General features: G+C 39.4%; 1 protein-coding gene across 7 annotated transcripts in view; it reads right to left on the bottom strand.

Moving 5' to 3' along the window:
* Positions 1 to 20,297, bottom strand: part of EPB41L4B (erythrocyte membrane protein band 4.1 like 4B) — a 171,825-nt gene that overhangs the window by 71,782 nt on the left and 79,746 nt on the right. For 6 of the 7 annotated variants that reach the window (XM_027644031.1, XM_027644026.1, XM_027644028.1 and 3 more), the window contains 4 exons: positions 20,174 to 20,204; positions 19,631 to 19,664; positions 18,555 to 18,622; positions 124 to 305 (listed from right to left, as the gene is read on the bottom strand). In XM_027644031.1, coding sequence (XP_027499832.1) covers positions 124 to 305; positions 18,555 to 18,622; positions 19,631 to 19,664; positions 20,174 to 20,204 — 315 coding nt within the window. Of the gene's footprint in view, positions 1 to 123; positions 306 to 14,141; positions 15,596 to 18,554; positions 18,623 to 19,630; positions 19,665 to 20,173; positions 20,205 to 20,297 lie in introns of those variants that run through there. The other variant, XM_027644033.1, reaches the window with a different exon arrangement.

The raw sequence follows: 20,297 nt of genomic DNA, 5'->3' as shown, positions 1-20,297 counted from the left end.
CCTTTCCCTTTCCCTTTCCCTTTCCCTTTCCCTTTCCCTTTCCCTTTCCCTTTTCCCTCTTTACCAGAGACAAATCTGAAAGCGGCACAGTTACTGAAATGACATTCACTGCAGTGGACTTACTGGTTGGGTTTGGAACTCCAGAAACAATGTCCTTGCTGTCAGGAGCAAGGGCGCTGTAATTCGCATGGTGGTGGTGACGGTGGTGGTGGTGGTGGTGCCTTGCAGGCATTTTTGTGGTATATGGTGTTCCACCATTCTCCTCAATGTTGAACTGGTGCAGATCACTGTTGTTCAAGGGATAGCTACAAAATAAATTCAGTTCAAATTAGAGCAGTAAACAGTAGTACCAACTGTACTTTTGGAAAGACAGAGTGAAAACTTCCTGGGAAAAAAATGCATAGCTTTTTTTGTAAATAAAAGTTTAAACAAGGTATATTCCAAATCTTTACAGTTTTCTATTTACACAAGATCCATCAGATGAGAAGAAAGAATGCCTCAGCTTGTTAGAATGACTTTAAGATCAGAATTATTTTTGATTTTACACACTACATGATCTCTGCTAGAGTCTTCCCTAGGAAAGGAAAGGTGTTAGGCAGCAAACAATAACTCCTTTAAAGTGAAATTGTCTAAAGAGCAGACCAAGAAACAGTCCCAGAATAACATTAAATTCCTGAGAAAGTTCAGTTCTTTACACTTCTGGTGCAAAATAACCATATAAAAAATTTCTAACTTGGGGGAAAAATGGAAGAAGATCCCATTGGAAATAAAAGATTTTACAGGTAACAACATACAAAATAGCACTTGGTCAAAAAGGAATCAGACCTATGCTAGTAAACTAGTTTGGGGGTTTTGGGTGTGTTTCATTTGTTTTTTTGGGTTTGGGGTTTTTTGTTCTTTTTTTTGGTTGGCTGGTTGGTTTTTTTGCATGTGTTTAGTTAGAAAAACTATCATCAGTCTACAATATATGGAGAAATGGGGACACACTGACATTTTAATTCATCATCTCTAACTCAGAGGTGACATAGGACACTGCTGCTTTTCTTCAATAGTTTTAATGGATGCTGTATCAGTTTATTGTTTGAAATGATGGTGAATTTCTAGCAATTATATTTTCTCTCCATGCCAGCAAACAAAAAAGATTGAGATAACTCTACATAGATATTGCAAATGACTTGACTGTGCTTTCCTCAGAGAAGTGCTTAAAATTTTTATAAGGTTTTAACTTATTCTATAGTCTTGCATTAGACAGTAGTTGCAGTAAATCAATTCATTCCAAGAAAAGATGAATCCCCTGACTATTTGAAAAATGCTATCTTCATTTATATCTTCAGCTGCATGGGTTTTCATTTTGCTTTTATTACTAAGAACAGCCAAAAACTCGACAACATGGAATAAAGACAAACAGAATAATTAGAGGAAAAATGAATAAATTATACCTAAGCTACTTGCTACATATGTTCTCTGCAGATTACTTAGTGATTCAAAGCAAAATTAACCAGTCATCTGCAAATAAACATATCTGTATAAATTCCAAAGTTATACTGAACAATGCAACTGGGTACATTATTAATAACCACTGTCTTCTTAGTAACAACTTCTGACAACATGAGGTTTCTGACTGGGTAGTAATTGAATAACACTTTTATGCTGATTACTTTTTGAAAGCAGGAGGCGGGGAGGGGAATGTTGTGTATATTAATCTTGGCAGGTTCCCGACATGTAGCAACCACTGCCAATAAAGCACTTCTGATGCCTTATTTGATGTAAGGAAACCATACAAATAGATGTCTGATCCACAGGGGACAGCTTTGGTGAGCTCAGATAATCCAGGACTGGTCTGCCTTTTCAAACTGCACTATATCTCCACTGTTATAATCAAATCAAGCAAGTGCCTACAGTGGGAAAATGGTACAGGCTAATGAGATTGCACACTAATTGTAGCAGCTCTCCTGCACTCCGCCTTCAAGTGCCATGGTGACAGTGACATTTTTTCACTGAGGGGGTAGGTGGTTTTGTTCACATGGTTAAAAGCCTTATGGGAAACAAGATCAGTTTGGGGCTGAAGCCTCAGCACATCTTTTTTTTCAGACTATAATTGAATTTTTTTTTCCAAGACATAAACCCCCACATGCTTGGGAGTTTCTTTCATTTCACCCACTTGCAGGCTGGTTTAGCAGATTTTTAACTGGTATTTTCAAAATTAATCACACCCAATCCTTACACTGACTCTTCATATTGCTATGGACCTGAGGTAACTTCCATGCTAAAATGGGAATGAGCTGAGCAACTGAATGAGCCAACTGAATTGCCCTCTGGTATGAGGGCAAATGTGTACCAAATGCACTAGTTGTATTTCTTGACTGTCCAGAGAGGAGAGCTCACACCATGTAAAATGTAGGGAGAAAATTACTTCAAAGAAGTAAACAGGTGGCCCAGAAAAGCTGATGTTCAGATGTGCACTGAAACCCTTGAGGACAGGTCACAAAGCCCTAGATGGGGTGTCAATGCCCAGGCAGTGCACTCTGATGTGAAATCCTGTGTTCAAACTGCTGGTCCATTTAAAAGGATGTGGTAATTTGCATTTTTCCAGAGCTGACAGCAACTGACAGAAGTTGAGGCAAACTCATCTCAGTGGTCAGCCAGCTCTTGAATTTCTGATGGATATGAGGGTGGGCTTTTGCACCCATACTCTCACTACTAGACCAGGGAGTTACTGAACAATCACAAGCAACAGACCTTGCAGCAGCCCCAGAGCCAGTTGACTAGAAAAGCTGACAGTACTCAAACAAAAATATCAGGAGTATTCCAAATCCCTTTTCTGTGTACTCTCGCCTATATATTTTAGGGGCACACCGGACATCTTACTGCAGTTTCTACAAGGTGGCATTATTATTATCACATATCACATCTGTTTTTTGCTTACTTTTCTGTCCTTCCACTGCCTTCAATCTATGTTTTTCGCCTCAGTGCATTTTTTTGTCATTAACTTTGTTTTCTATTGCTTTCTTCTATCTAGCTTACCTGAATAGAAAACATGCTTATGCATCCTTCCTAATCCATTGAGGTAAATAAATCACTACTTTCAATGAACCAACTTTCTGACCATATTCTAAGCTCTCCAGGTATTCATGTTTGTTCCTTAAACACCAAGTAACGCCCTCAGACTATGTGCATTACATGGATAGGTAGCAGTTTTCATCCTTTCTCTTGTACCTGCATTTTGGCCATCCTAGTATGCCAATGTAACACCCTTGCTTTACCTTTTAACAGCTTATTGGCTGTCCTGTAGGTTTCCTCTTTTTTCCCTGTTATTTACCAGTGTAGTTTTCTCAACAAGCTCCAGCTGCTTCCTATAAAACCAATTCCTGTCCTTCAAGGAAAATGAGGCAGGGCCCTACAGCCTATTGTGTAAAGAAAGAAAACACTTCTTTCTTCTCTGTCCCTCACTCAGGCAAAGCACTCCAGAGGATTCAGTTACTGAAGGCTGAACCTTCAAAAAAGCCACTTAAAAGTTCACAAAACAGTTGGTGTTGCCTTTAGACTCAGACACACAATTCCTGCCTTCGGATCAAAAAGGCAGCACATCGAGGAACAGGGCAAATAACATGTATCTTCTGATTACCTTTTCCATTTATAAAATTTTATTTACATTACTATTCCTCTGCTCCAATTTTATGCTCCTCACGCTTTACCTGAAAAGCTACTTTCAGTTGACATTCTTAGATTTCATGTACTCCAGTCACCTACTGCCTTACTAAACCATGTCTCTAGCGTACAATTTGCACATACAGCAAGTGTTAAGAGAACAGAGGAAAATGGGGAACAGAAAGGTTTTTGAAAGCCCTCAAACCCAAAGTATGCAGGGCTGCATTACCCCAATTGATCAGCTGAACTGAACCTCCAATGCCTTCACTAGCAGAGACTCCACGACCCTCCTGTGCAATTGATTTCAGTGTCCCACTGTGCCTGTGCATATTTCTTTGTTTATTCTGTCTCCTTTACTGCAATTTAAGCCTGCTATTTTCTCTCCCATCCATCACAGACACAGTAAGAAGGTTATTTCTTGCTACAGAAACCTGTGTTTTTGAAAATGGCCCTTCACATCTCCCCTCAGAGTCTGAAGAACTTTGAATTCTTCAGTTGCCACTCACAGGTCACACATTTCCTACATCTCTGACACATCTTGCCACTCCTGACCATCTGGCTGCCCCCTGCTCTGACTCCAACATGCAATGCTCAGAACTGGAGACCCCATTCCAGCCGAGGCCTTGCAAACACATTCCAAAGAAGAAGGGTTGCTTCCCATGTCCTACAGGATCTACTCCTGTTTATATACTGGAACATGACATTTGTTTTTCTCTATATAGCCCGCAATTGTTGACTCATATTTAACTTCTGATTCTTGAGAACACCAGATCCTTTCCTAAACTGGCCAGGTTTCCAGCCCTACAACCTCAGCTGTGAAGCAGGTTACTCCCACCCAACAGCACAAACATACCATCATTCCTCCTGAGCTATGCTCTCATCTTTCTGATGTGCTAAGATCAATACCCATTCAGGACTCTTCTCTCATTATGACAGACCTCATATGAGAAGACTCCCACACTGGTGTAACCTGTGAATGACAAGGGACTTTTTAAAAAAGAGTAATTGCCCTTCTGTGCCATCCCCACAGCCGCCATCCTCATTCTCCTGGACAATGTTACTGTGTAGACCTAAAGAAACATCTTTCACCTGGCTTACTCATGCACCCCACCCATGTCCCCCTTTCCCCCACTCTTCCTCCAGGCACCTCCCACCTGTCTGAAGTTACACTTGGAGAGCAAACAGTGGGGCTTTCTTCTCTCCCCTCCTTCGGGAGGCAAGGGGTGGCAATAGCAGAAAGCAGGCTCAAACTATCATGCCTCTTGGATGACTCTTAAAGAGTTCAGACCTTCCCTACTGTAGCTGAACAGCAGTTTAAAAACATCCCAGGCTTCCAGGTCTGATTGTGATAACTAACCTTCAACAATTACCACACCCACCTCTATTTGCTTTGAACATTCCTCCTGCAACAAACCACTGCGATTTTCCACTATTTAAAAATCCTCAAACTTTACGCAAACACGTTCACAACCCCTCTTGATCCTTCAGCATCTGAAGTTCAGAACAAGCCTGATGGCGTTTTGTGCAGGTTTCAGCAGCAAAATCCACACTGACGGCTTCGTATTGAATGCATTGGGAGACGCATCACCCATCATCATTTTGCCGCGACACCTTCTCCAGCATCAAAATGGGCTTTAGATGTGCTCCCAAATGGTAGTCGGGGGAAGTGTTATAATGTCTGTTGACATGTATGTGTATTAACATGTATGTAGTGAAAGCAGTCTCTGCATGTGAAACTTCAGTGTGGCAGCTGGGGGGATGAGACCTAACAGCTATGCTAAGCCAAACATTCGTTTTCGGGTTTAGTCTCTCCCTTTGTTGGGGGGGATATTGGGGGAGTGGGAGGGACTTGTGGTTTATTCCCTGCCCACACTTCAAAAGAAGTTAAAAAACCCCCAAACAAACCACACTGAATTCTTAGCCAAACTTGCTTTAATCATATTTAGAATCTCTCATACCCATTGTGTTGCTAAAGCATGACAAGTGGTACAGAGAGACAAGGAAGTTTGCATACTCTGAAAATGTCCCTGTGGAGAGGAATGAAAAGGAAATGAGGGGATAGGAAGACAGCAGTATGTGTGTGTATAAACTAATGGTCAGAACTACTGGACTGAAGCAAAAGACTTGACTCAAGAGTTACAAGAGAAAGGAGCACAGACCATAGCCAGAGGACTGTTTATAAAGCAAAGAGGATGAAGTTTCATTGTTGCAGTCAAGGACTGGGACATACAAAAGCAATGAGTATTTGTAAGTAAACGAGAACTGGGATCACTAAACCCAAACCTATGTTGTTTTTCTTTCCTGTACCATGTAACCAAGATCTCTTTGCTGGTCAGAAGAGGCTTCCTAAACTGTGAAAAGTATAACTAAAGCTAACAGTGATGTTACACTTCCATGCTCTGCTCTGAAAACAGGACAACATAGCTGGCCCATTTGCTTCCTTTAGGGAAGGCATGGGAAATTGTGTTGCAGATTTCTCCTCCTGCTGATAGGGATGATCAGCAGCAACCACCCAATCCTAGGGACACCTCAGAAAGCACAGTAGGTAGCTAGCAACCTTCTCCCGGACAACCTTGAAAAGAAAGAGAAAATGGTGATGGGGGAAAAAATGTATTAAGAAATGGTGATGAAAGCAGGAGGATTTCTCCTGTAGGAGAAAAAAGTATATGCATCAGCTTCCTGCACTACAAGATGCTCAAATAAGTAAGTTATGAAGCAAGGGTAATCCGGAATTTCCCACAAGAAGAATAAAGCCTGAAGCAAAGCACGTTCTAACAAAATACCAAGAAACAAATCTTGACTAAATAAAGCCATTGTCCTCATAGATTTCACCTTATCTACATAAAGATCATTAAAAAACTTGCTTTTCTTCATTTACAAATGGTTTTAATTAACAATAGCTAATGATATTTGATCACTTGTCAAAAAAATTTCTTTGTCCCAGATGTCCTTGTAGATAAAAAAAGCAGACATAAAATTTTCTATGTCAGGAAAGATCCTCTCCCAAGTCAGTATTGCCTTCCCCTCTCCGACAGAGGCAGACAATGTATGCCTGTCCTTGGGAAATAAAAGAACTCAGGGTGGCTAATCCAAGCAAGCTAACTCAGGTTAAAACAGGAACAAAATCAAGCAAAGAACTGAGGCCTCTGATGCAGCCTGCAGCTGATCTCAGATTGCTAGCCATGCTACATCTTTTCCCACCACTTAACCCATTAAACAACTCAGGTCCTGGGAGCTAAGTACATCCTCATCTCACCTCTACTGTCCTCAGTATCAGATTGCTGCCAAAGGATGCAGAGAGAGAAGCAGGCACAAGACTGAGGCTTAGCTAACAGGAGAACATGAGAAATCACGAAATGAGACAGAAGAAGCTGCTGGACACAAAAGACGAAAGTGCAAGCAGCTAACAAATGCTACAGAGCGTGTCCTGAAGGATTGCCGGATTTCACGGGTAGTTATGATAGGGCTACATGAGAACCCTCAAGGGGAATATCAGGGACTCTTGCATGAGAACAACCCTGAAAGGCCAACACTGTCTAGGAAACCATATCAGTATCCATGTAAGATCCAAACTACCTAGGCAGTCTTGGGAAATTTGAGTATGGACTTAGAAAAACTGGGAGCAATGCAAGGAGAAAGCAGGGGTAACTGAGAGGAGACAAGGGAAGGAAACAGAAGAATTCAAGTGCATCAGGGAAGAATATGAGAAAGGTGAGAAAAGTGACCAGCCACACGTAAACAGGCTGCTGCCCACTATGCTTGGCTGGTCAAGCTCCAATCACTACAGTCTACAACATCTTCCTAACTGTAGCCCAATTTTCTGTGGGGGTGTACACCTAGAGGACAGAGCTCCCTGTGCTGTCCCACATTTGTGAGCTGCTGTTTGTGCATGCAGGTGTAGGTGCTGCTCTTCACCTCTTCTGCTCAGTGTGGCTGGCTGAGTGGGTGCTCTGTGTGCATTTTCATCTCCGGAATGCATGCTCAGCATCTGTACAGGCTGGGCTCTGAAACCAGGAACCACAGCAGCCTCGCATCTAGCAGATTAGAAAGGTGTAATCACTTTAGCCTTGAAGCCAATCCATTGGATTTGGCTTAACAATATACTCTGATCTTACAAAATCTCCTTTCTGTCTCTGTCCTCACAAAGCTGAAACTCCTTGGAAAAAACTTGTTTTAAAAGAAATTAATCAAACTGTCTAAGTTTCATGGTTCTAAATTATTCAGATTCTGAATATGCTGTCTTCTGGATTTTCAGTAATTTCCCATAACTTTAAAATCCAGCATGAACAAACTTAATTCCATTGCCACACAGATTACTTCAGTTTCGGCTATAGATTTTTGCCCTTTTAACACACTACCAGTAAAGCCAATGAACAGGTAAAGTGTGCAGCAAGCAAAAGCTCTTACGAAGGCAGGACAGAATTTTTCACTTAGTTGCTAAGAACACAGCGTTAGCAGGTCAAAGTAACACAAAATCAATCACTCAGCACAGCAAGGGTTTCTTAATTACAAACCTTGCAACCTGTGCTATCTCTGGGCAGGTTCTCACTGCAACTGATCTGAGTTACACCAAGAAACTGTCTTATTTTAAAAGCCATTTTCACAGGTTTCTTTCTGAAGTCAAAAATTGAGAATGAGACACACATATTAAATATAATGGTTGAATCTGAAAATAAATGTTAACAAAGCCCTCCTGGGCTAAAATTTTTGACACAGAAGCAGCATACAGTTTTACACTTAAACTCCTTGAAGTTTGCTTCAAATTAGCCTTGCTTACTGAGCCCCAGGTGCTGAAGACACAGACACTGAAATCTCAAAGCTCCCTTGCCTCTTTCCTCTTCTCCATTCCCTAAGTTTCTAGCAGACTTCATTGCTTTTCGTGTTGCTGAGAACACAGCTGCGTTGGGCAGGACACGTGTCCAGGATGAAGGACCACCGCCTCCTTAAGATCTTGCTTTATGGTGAACTTGCCACCGGCTGCTGCAAGAGAGGAGCCCCGAAGAAAAGATACAAGGACTCCCTGAAACAACATCTCAGCCTTGGCCATACTGATCACCATAACTGGTCTACTCTGGCCTCTAATTGGGAGGTCTGGAAACACACCATCTACAACGCTGCTTTGAGAACGCACGCAGGATCACTCTCGAGGAGAAAAGACAGTGCAGAAAGAATCGTGCCTTGCAGAACACACCACCTAAGGAGTCTTTCTGCTGTGCCTTTTGTAATCGGACATGTCTATCCCGTATTGGCCTCATAAGCCACCAGTGTGCTTGTAACAAATGCAGATAGAGCCTTTCCCAAATCTTCGTTCGTGAAGCCTGACCATGATGATGACATTCCACTGTAAAACTCTGCATCTCCTAAAGCCTCTATTTGAGCTTTTTGTTTCCCTGACCCATTTTTTTTTCTGAGCTCTTCCTTCTTGTCTGACTCCTACTCTCCTACTGATGAAAAAGACTCAGCTTGGAGGCACCATGGTGCTGGCCCTGCTGCCTGCCAGCAAAGCCTTAATATTCAGGGCCTTGGCCCCTGGAGATGAAACACAGCTACCTTATCATCTGTTTAGGTACTGAGTTCATTACTATGTAATTATACAATTTAGAGAGCACTAGAGATGTATTAATGTTTTGTATTTCTACTTCTCTAAGGATCACAAAATTACAGAAATTGGCAACGGCAGGTAAATCACTGTGATTATAACTGCACCACTGCACTGTTATGGGTTTAGGGAGGAAAAAGTAACTTATAAATAATTAGCTTCTTATCCGGAGTTTAATTGTATTAGATCAGCATACCTCCTACTACTAATTAAGTGGCTACTTCGCTCATTTTCTTTGTGACTCAGAAAGTAGAGGCTGGTTTTCATTGCCTCAGTTAAAAAAAAAAAGAAATATTGCTTTTTATAATCCATCAACATAAGACATTGGTAAACCAGGAACTAGAGGTTTTCCAAACTGTTCCTGTATGAAACATCTGTTGTTGTGTATAGGATTATACATCTTCATCTTTGATATGATGAGCTGCAGATCTGGCTGTTGATAGTTTAAGATAAAGGTCATACTACTAGTGCTATAAAAAGGAAAGGGAAGAGGAAAAGGAAGAGGAAAAGAAAGAGCAAGATGAAAATGGAAAAGAAAAAAATCCAAGCACATTACAAACTTAAAGGACAGTACATTCAAAACCCTAGGGGCACTTCCACTGGTTCCCCAGCAGCCTTAGCTCAACATTGATCTTAATTTTAAACTGGTAGATTCCTCAGTTTTCAGAAGGCATCTTCTGCTAGAGAGAAACTAGATTTCTTCTGAAGAGATGCAGGCAACAAATCATGGAAGATAAGGTGGCACCAAACTAAAAGTGGTATTTCTCAGTCAAGAGAAAGCCATTATTTCAGAAACACAAAACAAGGATGTAACACTGGGTCTAAGATATCAGGCTGGTGGAACTTCTTATCTCCATCAACCTGCGTGCCAAGTCTGCCAAGACTCCAACTGAAGAAAAAAAAAATCACCATCTTTAGGAAACTTGGATGTGAGATAAAGTATTTTTTTAAAAAAACCAATCTCTTCTTCCTGTTCAAAACTGAAGATATATTACAAGCAGAAATTAAAAGCAATATGCAAGTTATTACAGACATGCTTGTATTTTCTGTAGCAAGCTACTAATATCTGCAGGGGACTGCACAGGGAGGCTTGATACATGAACTTTACAATTAAATTCAGATTAACACTCATGACACCAACTGAAAAAAAGTTATTTTGTTTTAAAGTACAGTCATGAAACAGTCATTAGTAAGTACTTGAGAGCAGCATTCAGCCTGCAGAAGCTTTATTACTGGAAATGACTCATACCAATGGAGGAACTTCAACTGAATAAAGTTTTTATCTGGTGGTTAGGGGTTTTTTTTTTGTGATGCAGTGGCAACAAGAGCAACAGCACATACACCTAGAAAGGGAGACTCTTGGGCCAGTCAGCTCAAGGTACAACAGTAGGTGGAAAATAAGGGAAGCCAAACAGTGTCTTCATCACTACCACACATAGCTTTGCATTTTCTACTGCAGGAGGCAGACAGAAAAATGTGGCCCATCTTTTTGTATGTTTTTTTTTCTTATCTAATTTGACTAGGATTGGTTTTGTCCAAAAGCTGTATCTTGCTATGTGCCTAGTGCCTGCTGAGCAAGGAGGACTGACTTTCTTGCAGGCTCTTTGACACTAGAACTTGGGAGTAGTGTAAGAGCACTGTGTTTTTCCAAGCATTTGCAGTTTGACTGTAATGTGGGAAAATTATTTATTCTAAAACAGTTCAAAATCTCCATTCTCACAATGTAGCAGAAGTTTGGTTAGGGTGTAGAGTGCTAGCTCAAGCTGGCTCTCAAAGAAGTTTCACAGCTAGCACAGTCTTAACAAAAGAAGCCAGGGTCCTGGTGCATCAGACCCTTTTCAAAGCACAACACACAAAGTCTGAGATCAATTAAAAAAATTAAATCAATTAAATCAATTTAAAAAATACAGTTCCTAATTTATGTCCATTAATTCCATCTAGTTTCTTTGGCTGCATTAGCAATGCTGCAATAACACCATTTCCCCTACAACTATGTTTTCTTTTATTCTCCTTTGCAGAGTAAGAGGAAAACCACTCATCACTAACAGTCTTTCCAGAGATCTGGTGTGTCAGGTTAGATGGATGTGCATCGAAACGTCTCTCCTTCAAGCTAGATAGTAGCAGCCTGCCTGCTTGATACACAAACTGAAATGATTGCTCCTCAGAAAACCGATGACTGCAGTGCCGAACTGTCGTCTTCCTCTCTCTCAGAGAACTCCATCTCACCAGCTTTGATGCCTGAGAAGCAAGTGATACACTCAGTTTCCTTTTTGCCCTGCCATCTTCAATGCTCCTCAGCTCATTCCTTGCCAGCGCCTGAAGTTCCATTTTCAAAATTACTTGCAAGTACTGACACTCTCTCTTGCAGACTGAAGAGATATCTTCTGCAATACTTGTCCAGAAGGAATAGAAAATTACATTTTACATCGCAAGGCCATCATATATGCTTTGTTCCCATCCACAATATGAGAAAACAATCCTTCTCTTGGTCATTTCGCACCTGGATTCACTGATAAAAGGGTTTGGAAGGACTTGTTGGTTCTTTCCCTTAAGTGTGCAAACACTCAGCTGCCAGCTTTAGAAATGCATTATAAAATCTGATCCCTTTGTTCACTTTGCCTGTGACTCACATCAGCTGAAAATGAAAGTTTAAAGAAAAAGCCCACACTAAAACAATATACTGAAAGTGACAGTACTTTCAGTATTGTAGTTCAGCATCATATTTCAGCATTTGATATTAGTCAGTAGTTTGCATGCCAGGGTCTGGCTGGGGTTGAAGAGCAATGTATTTCAGCCTGTGTTACAAATGTGTCCTCACCAGCTTTTCGATTCTCCCACCAGCTCCCAGGGGACAGCATGTAGAGTTACAGAGTTATTATAGAGCAAAAGTAGTGCCCCTGTAAATACAAACACTCACAGTGGAGAGCCAGGCTAAGCTCTCTCCTAGCCTTGCTAGGGAAGAACTGGTTTCCAGCTTTATAAAATGGAGGAGAAAGGTGTGCAGAGAGATGATCAGAAGATACCCTCAGTCAGGATGTATCAACTAATTCTCCAACACATAGAAGAATCCAAGCAATTACATGGTGGACTTCAGATCAGTGTAATTTCTCCAATGCCTACCACTGTATTCGGAGTTCCCCTCCATCCCCTCCACCAAGCTGATGCAAGGATAGTGTTTATCACCTGTAATCAGAAGTTTCCAAGTGTATGCTGGACTTGTAAAAATAAGGTTTCAGTCTTGCACAATGAACACACTTCACAACAGGGTGGAGAAAGTTTGCACATGCAGTTCGATGGGTACCCTTGAGAACACATTTCGTGTAGATTTAGAAAGTGTTACCTCCTTCAGGCAATTCACAAGGTTTTTTTTTTTTTTAAAATTCCCTGTATATTTTAGAACACATTTAAAATTTGCTGACTTAGAATGATTGTATAAGATGCCCTTTGGTAAAAATTGTGTAGCATTTCCTCATGAGGAGCTCTTAGTTAAAATAATTCAACACAGTGTATAAACACTCACATATCAGGGTTACCAAATCTCTGTATTGAGTTTGTGCCTATAAACTATCAGCGACTTCCTGGAGCAGCACGAATCTAAGATGTAGCATTGATTTATACTGCCAAAGCTTTCCCAATATTTTAAACAAAAGTTGCCACTACATTTAACAGCTGACTTAACCAAACATTGTCCACTTTTCTTCTCTCTCCCCTCTCCCCATTTAATCTGGTTTTCAGCTGCAGTGTTTTGTATTGCTTCAAATACAAAATTGTAATACTAGCATCACAAAGCCTATATTACTTGTTCAAAACAATTTTTGACTTACGAGTGTGCTGATTTTAGGGAAAAAAAAACCAATGTGCATTAAAATTTAAAGCAAGTCTTTTATACTACCCTGTTCAGACAGATACCATCCATATCCACCTCTGTTCAAGTGACATAAGCTGCACAGGTCAGAGCAACGCTGAGGTTAGAGAAGAAACAGGCAAATACACTCCCTCTTCCCAACCATATCCTACCCCATTAGCTACAAGAAGCCAACTAAGACTAGAGCAAGGAAGGACAGAGAAATTGATCTCTTCTTACCCAGCTGATTGCTCAGTGACTTGGCTGGTACAGATTTCTGCAGACAGCAAGGAGGATGTGGGACAAAAAAGTGAAAGGGATTGCAGACTGTGAGAGCTCCTTCTCCAGAGAAGCAGAATGACAAGTGCTTTCCTTGAGGCAACACACACAAAGTGCAGAACACACAAATCCCACAGGTTGTCCTTCACTAATGTGCAGACATCCTGCATAAGGCATTTTAACACTTAAGGACTGGCTAGGCCTCGCACTGTCTTTCCTTGCAATCTGTCAGGGAATAGATCCCTTGTTCAGTGCACCTTCAACAACAAACCAAAAATCACAGATAACACATGACGAGGAGGAACACTGACAACAAACTACACAGAAGATGATGAAGTTATATGACAAGAATAATATTGTATTATGAATACAGGTGTACAAATCATGAAGCACCAACGCTCCACTTTAACGTGAGTATTCGAAAAACTCTCCTCCAGAGTGCTTTCAGAGCATCAGCTACACTAGACTTCTGTTCCAGTAGTTCCAACAAAGTTTCTCTTTCTTCCTTTCTCAAACAAAATGCTGCTGAAATAGAGGAAGACTAATCTGGGGAAAACCAAGTCAGCCTCTGTGATCACACACCTTAGGGCTTACTCTGGCATTTTCACATCTCAGTGTACAATTGCTTCATTGTTTTCCCCTCCTCCACAGACTGAAAACATTGATCCACCATAGCACTAGTGAATACAGGACAAAACAGGTACAAACATAAGTTATATGATATTTATCCACCTTCCCCCAAAATCTTTAAAAAATAAATAATACAGCATATTCAGAACAACAAGATTGACATTTTTTATTTGTACTTAGCACATACAGGACAGATCAAAACAAATATTAAAAGTAGTATTTGTAAACAAATATTTCACAAAAACTTATAAACTATCAAATTTGCTCTGAAAAAATTCATGGTTATAGCCATTTATAAATGTGTATTTATCAAAATCAAGTTAAAAACTACTTCATTTTAAAAACATCCCAAATGAAGATTCATTCATTCCAACAACTTCAGAGACCACATATATAAGGCCTAATTAAAACAAATGCACGAGTGAAGATGGCACTGTGATTTCCAGTTTAAACAAAATAAAAAAAAAAAATCAGCAACTGATCAAAATACCAGCCAATCCTATTCAAAGTCCTAGGTTTGTAAAATGTACATTCACCTTTGCAAACATTTAACTTTAAAAAAATATAGCTATTTCACTGCATCATCCTCATCTTATAATGTACTAATTATGTGCTGTGTTTTGAATCTACTGAGAAAAAAGTTTTCAGTAGGTAGTTTTATGCGATTGTATAGTTCACTTCCATAATCATATTTAAAATAAGACACCAGCAGCACCCTTTTAGCAAGGATTCATTTTTAACAGTCTTGCCTTTATAGCAGCAGGTATGGTTTTGGGGAATGCTATCAATGTAATCAGTAAGTAAAAAAAAAGAAATACACACACCCCATGAAATTTATTACAGTGTTCTTTCCCTATACTTGTTTTCAAAATTAGGTAAGTACCTCTATTTTTTCTGCAGAACACAAAAATTAAAAGGAAATGACATCTGAACCTATAATTACCTCAGTAGGCTCCCTTTGTTGGTGGCCCTCAAGCCATTTTGATTGCCAGTGTGAATTCTGGTTTTTTATCTCCCTCCAAATTCCTATTCGCATGTCAACTAAAATCAAGGTTTTCAAACTTCACCTATTAATTTGACTCAAAAGAAATAAGATAATAAAAATAACTAAGGCACAAATGGCTGATCTTCAACATCAGGCAGAGGGTCACAGATTTGGAAAACAGGGTAGAATGTAAATCCCCAGAAATATTTCTGGTCTCAGGGTACTGAAAATTCTTACCAGAATTCACAAAAGGTTTTTCAAGATTTTTTCTTTTTTTTTTTTTTTAACAAAGATATGGAAAACACTTTTCCCAAGAATGTCCATGAACACTAAACAAGGATGGATGTACATACAAAGACACACACTTTATGCACAGTACACTTTAAACATAGTGCAGACAGACAAGGACCATGGAATGCAATGATCATCTAAGATGGCAGATGAAATGAAGATGGTTGTTTTTCAGAGGGTCGTCATGAGTTTATCTTGGTACACCATGCTTTGGACTCCTCCTAAATTCTTCTGGTTCTGTTCCTGGATATACCGTAAATTGCTGTCCTCTCCACTTGTGGGGGGTTTCCAATATGGCCTGTCATCATGATAGGGTGGCCTGTACCATTTGCACAGTTATTGGTTAGTGAGAAATGGAAGTAAACTTAGGAGTGCTACACAGTAACATGAGCTCATCCAGCAAGTGCTAAGCATGCACATGGAATGACTGGCAGCATCAGTAAGGGAAGGAAATGGTAAGAGACCTATAGGTCCAATGTAGAACCCACTGAAGCAACTGGCAGTCTTTTAGTTGATTTCAAAAGGCTTTCAATCAGAGCTCAGTCATTTAAAATCCTCTCTGTTTTCAATGTTACAGACAAGCATAGTACATCAATGCTCTTGAATCCCAGAGGGATGGCAGGGAGGGAAGAAGAGGCTATGGGAAAACTAAATAAGTACAAAAATCACGTAAAGTAAAACATCATGCAAAAGTGGAGTTCATGAAAGTATACCCTAAAGCCCAAAAAGTTGAGAGGCAATCCTACTATGAACAAAAATTGCTGTTCTGTAGTTATTGCCATTCCTTTGGCACTAGGGCAGTTTATTACACTGAAGCAGCCTGTAAGTTACACATGCCCATTTTCTTAAGATGAACACCTCCGGTCTACAGTTAGTACAGGTATTTCTCTCAAACTCTGTACTGAAACTTGCAAAAGGACTACAAGGAAAATATTTTTTTCCTTATTTATTCATTACTTATTGGTGTTTTGAGATACTAACTTCAGCCTCTCCTACAGTGTCTCCTGAATGATTGCTGGAGAGTGGGGAATAAATAAACAAATGGAAATTTTGAACACCATGTAGAAACCCACTATATTTAAGATTCCCCTATCGCACAAATGATGTTGCAATTATACATACAGAAGAAATTCTTTTCTGTGAGAGTGGTGAGGCACTGAAACAGGTTGCCCTGAGAAGTCGTGGATGCTCCATCTCTGGAAGTATTCATGGCCAGGTATGGTGGGGCTTTGGGCCACCTGGTCTAGTGAAAAGTGTCCCTGCCATGACAGGGGGTTTGAACTAGATGATGTTTAAGGTCCCTTCCAACTCAAATCATTCTACAGTTCTGGTAATTTTTTATAGTAGCAGAAACACAGGCAAGGTTTAGACTTGACCTTTTTTGGAGATATTCTTAAGATATATAATGACAACTGTTAATTGGAATTAATTTTTTCAGAAAGCTAAACATTAAGCTAACTGCAAACAAATAATTTCACTGAAAGAATTTCACTATGAAGATTGAGACAATTCCACATACTATTTCACAAATTATTCAACAAAACCCCCATATATGACAATATTGCACAGGTGGTTTCATTTCAGCTCCTGCCCATTCTAGACCTTCATGCCCAGCAGAAAGAATTTTATACATCTGTAGTTTGATTTCAAGTTCATGGCTGAATGGATTAATCTTTTCCAAATCAAACTATCCAAGATGTTCAATGTCCAATTCTTCACACCAACTCCAAGTTAGAGTAAGTTGAAACTTCCACTTTAACTACATATTTAAATGCTTCTACCTGACTGGGACAAAAATTCTGAGCACCTTTTTTACTGAGCTTGCTGACTGAGCTTTTAAATATATTTTCTTTTGTTTGTTTTTGTTTGGGTTTTTTTTAGCTTTACAAGCCTTGCTGTAAAAAAAGCCATTGTTCGTATTTTACTGACCTTAGTCTTTGTCTAGGCAGTGGAGGGGCTGAAGGGGAAGGCTGTCTACACACAATACATTATTGTGTTATTTCAATATCACTCTGCTCCAGGGTGAACTATTTGGCATTAAAATGTCACAGACTAGTATCGTAAGTGATGACATCTTCAGAAAAATTTCAGCAAAACCTCAAATGATTTATAGAATCATTAAACTCTCCTGGCAACCACTCTTCTGTAATGTGAAATTGTACATTTTAAATAATGCATAATAAAATGGACAAGTAAACCCTAAAATCAGGAAGACTTCTGAACCTGAAATATAGGCAAAGTTAATTACCCACTTCCTATGTGCTAGGAATTTTGAGATGACAATGCCTATGTCTGCTTCTCTGCCTAGTAAGTATTTCTAATAACATACTTGCATTTCTCCGGCATTCTCAAACTCAGGTCAAATTGTCTTTTCATTCATTTTAAGCTCAGCCTCATCTCCAGAGCCTGCCCACACTAAAAACAAAGTCTACCTATTCTGGTGTAAGAATATAAATTTTAGATGAGTAGGAATGAAGATTAGGGTATTTTTCAGTGAAGATGGTAATTATTTGTCTAAAAAACTGAGTCACCTAGAAGTGCTACTTTCTATTAGGATAAAATAGCAGCCGATTTTTATCATGTGTACATGCATAGACACATATCCACCGGCAGGTGCGTGCCTCCACTGTGCATTCCACCAAGATAGTTTTAACTGGACTGAATTTCTTCCAAAATTTCTTTTCACTTAATATCTCTCATTACTAGCTACAAGATAAAGTATCATGAAAGGAGGATAACACAATAGCACATGCAGGAATATTTTTGTGAAACAGTTCTCAAAAACCCAATTTCACTAATTATCTTGCACTAAGTGCTTGATAAATTGTTCCATGTACTTGTTAGTTTCCCATATCCATTTCTGCAAAACATGGTAACAGTGCTGCACTGAAAGAATCTGTTTACTCATAACTTAACTTTACACTACAATGAGTTTCTTCTTTTTCTCAGGAAATTGAATACAAATAAATACTGATCAATTTGCAATTAGTTTTACTGAAGCTACTGAGCATCTTCCTATTTAATATACTCCCTACAGAAAATCACTGAAGTTGTACTTCAAATTCTGAATTAAAAACCAAACAGGAAAAAAAAGGAGATTAGGATATTCCATAGCAAACGTAAACAGAAGTTATTTAATACTGTCTCTAAATCCCATACTTTTAACTTCTGTTTGCTTTTCATGTGCAGAGAATTACCCAATACGGCCACCAAAGCTCCATACTGATTAAGATAAAGAAAGAAGTAATCATCTCTTTTGCAAAGTGAGGATTGCTTACCTTACATTCACAGGTGTGTGTGGATGCCAGTGCGGCTGAGCAGGATGTATATTAGGATGATACTGTGGCTGCAAGTGAAAACATTGAACCTGGTTAATGAAATAATATAAAAACTCCCTATTAACTTTAACTTTTTTTTTCCTGGAGCCATGAGGAACATGCTCCCAGTGAGCCCTAGAAACCCTACTTTTTCAGACCTTCTTCCATGTCATTAAGCACATACACAAAGCCTCTTGGTGATGAGCTTGCTTATTGGGACACACTCATGGAAAAACACAAAGAAAATTGCTTTTCTTTTTGACAGACCACTTGGCACATCTACTGCTTCTGGTAGAAAGCATATCAAAAAAATGCCAACTTTAATCAGAGGTGGAGAGTAAGAAAGGTTACTGTTATAATAGCAGTCTTCAGAAGGTCACCTATCTTTGTGATGGCATTTCCCTCTCATATCCATAAGATCTCAAGGAGAAACAATGAAACAAAATCACTAGTGAGGGGTTTAATAAAAAGTGTTAAGGCTAAGTTCTCATGCACATACACAGCTTGGAAGAGAGCACAGCTTTCTTTCTCAGTACCACTGACTGCTAGTATCACAGATGAAAACTAGGCAAGGTTTTCCCTGAAGTGTATAAAAAAAAAACCCAACAAACATTTGACCAACAATGAACTCCCTCTCTGTATGAGGAAGATAATTGCAATTTTGAAATTGTCATGGATCATCCAATGTGAGAGGCTGCTCTAGACAAAAGCTTGCTCACACAGCAGTCTCCTGGGACCCATCATATTCACAGTCCCAAAGGATTTAACCTTCACAGAAAGGAAAGGGAAAGAGGGTGGCAAATGGAGTGTACTCAGCTTGCAGAGCATCCAAGAACAGAGAGGAAGAAAGAGAGAAAGTCCCTCTGCTTTTCCCTTACCCCAAATGTGATGTTGTTAATTTCTGAATCACCTCAGAAAATCTCACCCCAGAGTAAGGAAAGGGGAGCAGAACAGATGTACTAAGTAAAAAGAGGAAAAATATTTACCACTAAATATGAAAATGACAATATTTTATTCTACAGTTGTTATGCTCTTACCTGGTAGTTATGGACTTCAGGAGTATTTTTAGCACTAAAGGAGAAAAAAATTAGCTTTTATGTAAACAGTACATCTATGTCACAATTTTTTATAGTTCAGGGTTCTACTCTTCAGGGAAGTATTACAGTGAAGTAGAATTCATATTCTTAAGGACATTAATATTTTATTCAGGATATACACCACAGCAGTTAGTAGGTGAAAGAGGGGTGTGAAATTTTTTTCTTCACTTTACATTTTAAAAATGGGAAAAAATAATGCTTGATAAGCTAACACAATAGCAGTGAAAAAAAGCAAATATGTTTCATTTTAGTATGATCTCAAACATAAAAATAAAAAAAAAAAAGATTAAATAATAGAAGCACGTAAAGTCTCACAGGCAGTCCCCAAGAAGAATCTGATGTTGCATAACAAGAGATGCCAAAGCAATACATCCCACACCAAAAAATTTGTTTCTACAAATCCTAACGCAGAAATCATCTTCAGAATCTTTTTAGCCCAACAACAGCAACAGAGAGGTAAAGAGAACTTGTGCAGTCACTTACCACAGTTGTGCTGCTTTCACAGGATTGTTTGCTTAAAAAGAAAGAAATATAAATCCTTAAGACAGGTGAAACATCAGTCATTTTGCAGCTTTTGTGACTGGGGTGTTACACTAGGCTTAAGTGA

This window comes from Corapipo altera, unplaced genomic scaffold (assembly GCF_003945725.1).
Source record: "Corapipo altera isolate COAL_440 unplaced genomic scaffold, ASM394572v1 24b, whole genome shotgun sequence".
NCBI classification, from domain to species: domain Eukaryota; kingdom Metazoa; phylum Chordata; class Aves; order Passeriformes; family Pipridae; genus Corapipo; species Corapipo altera.
This window is presented reverse-complemented; position numbering and strand designations above follow the sequence as displayed.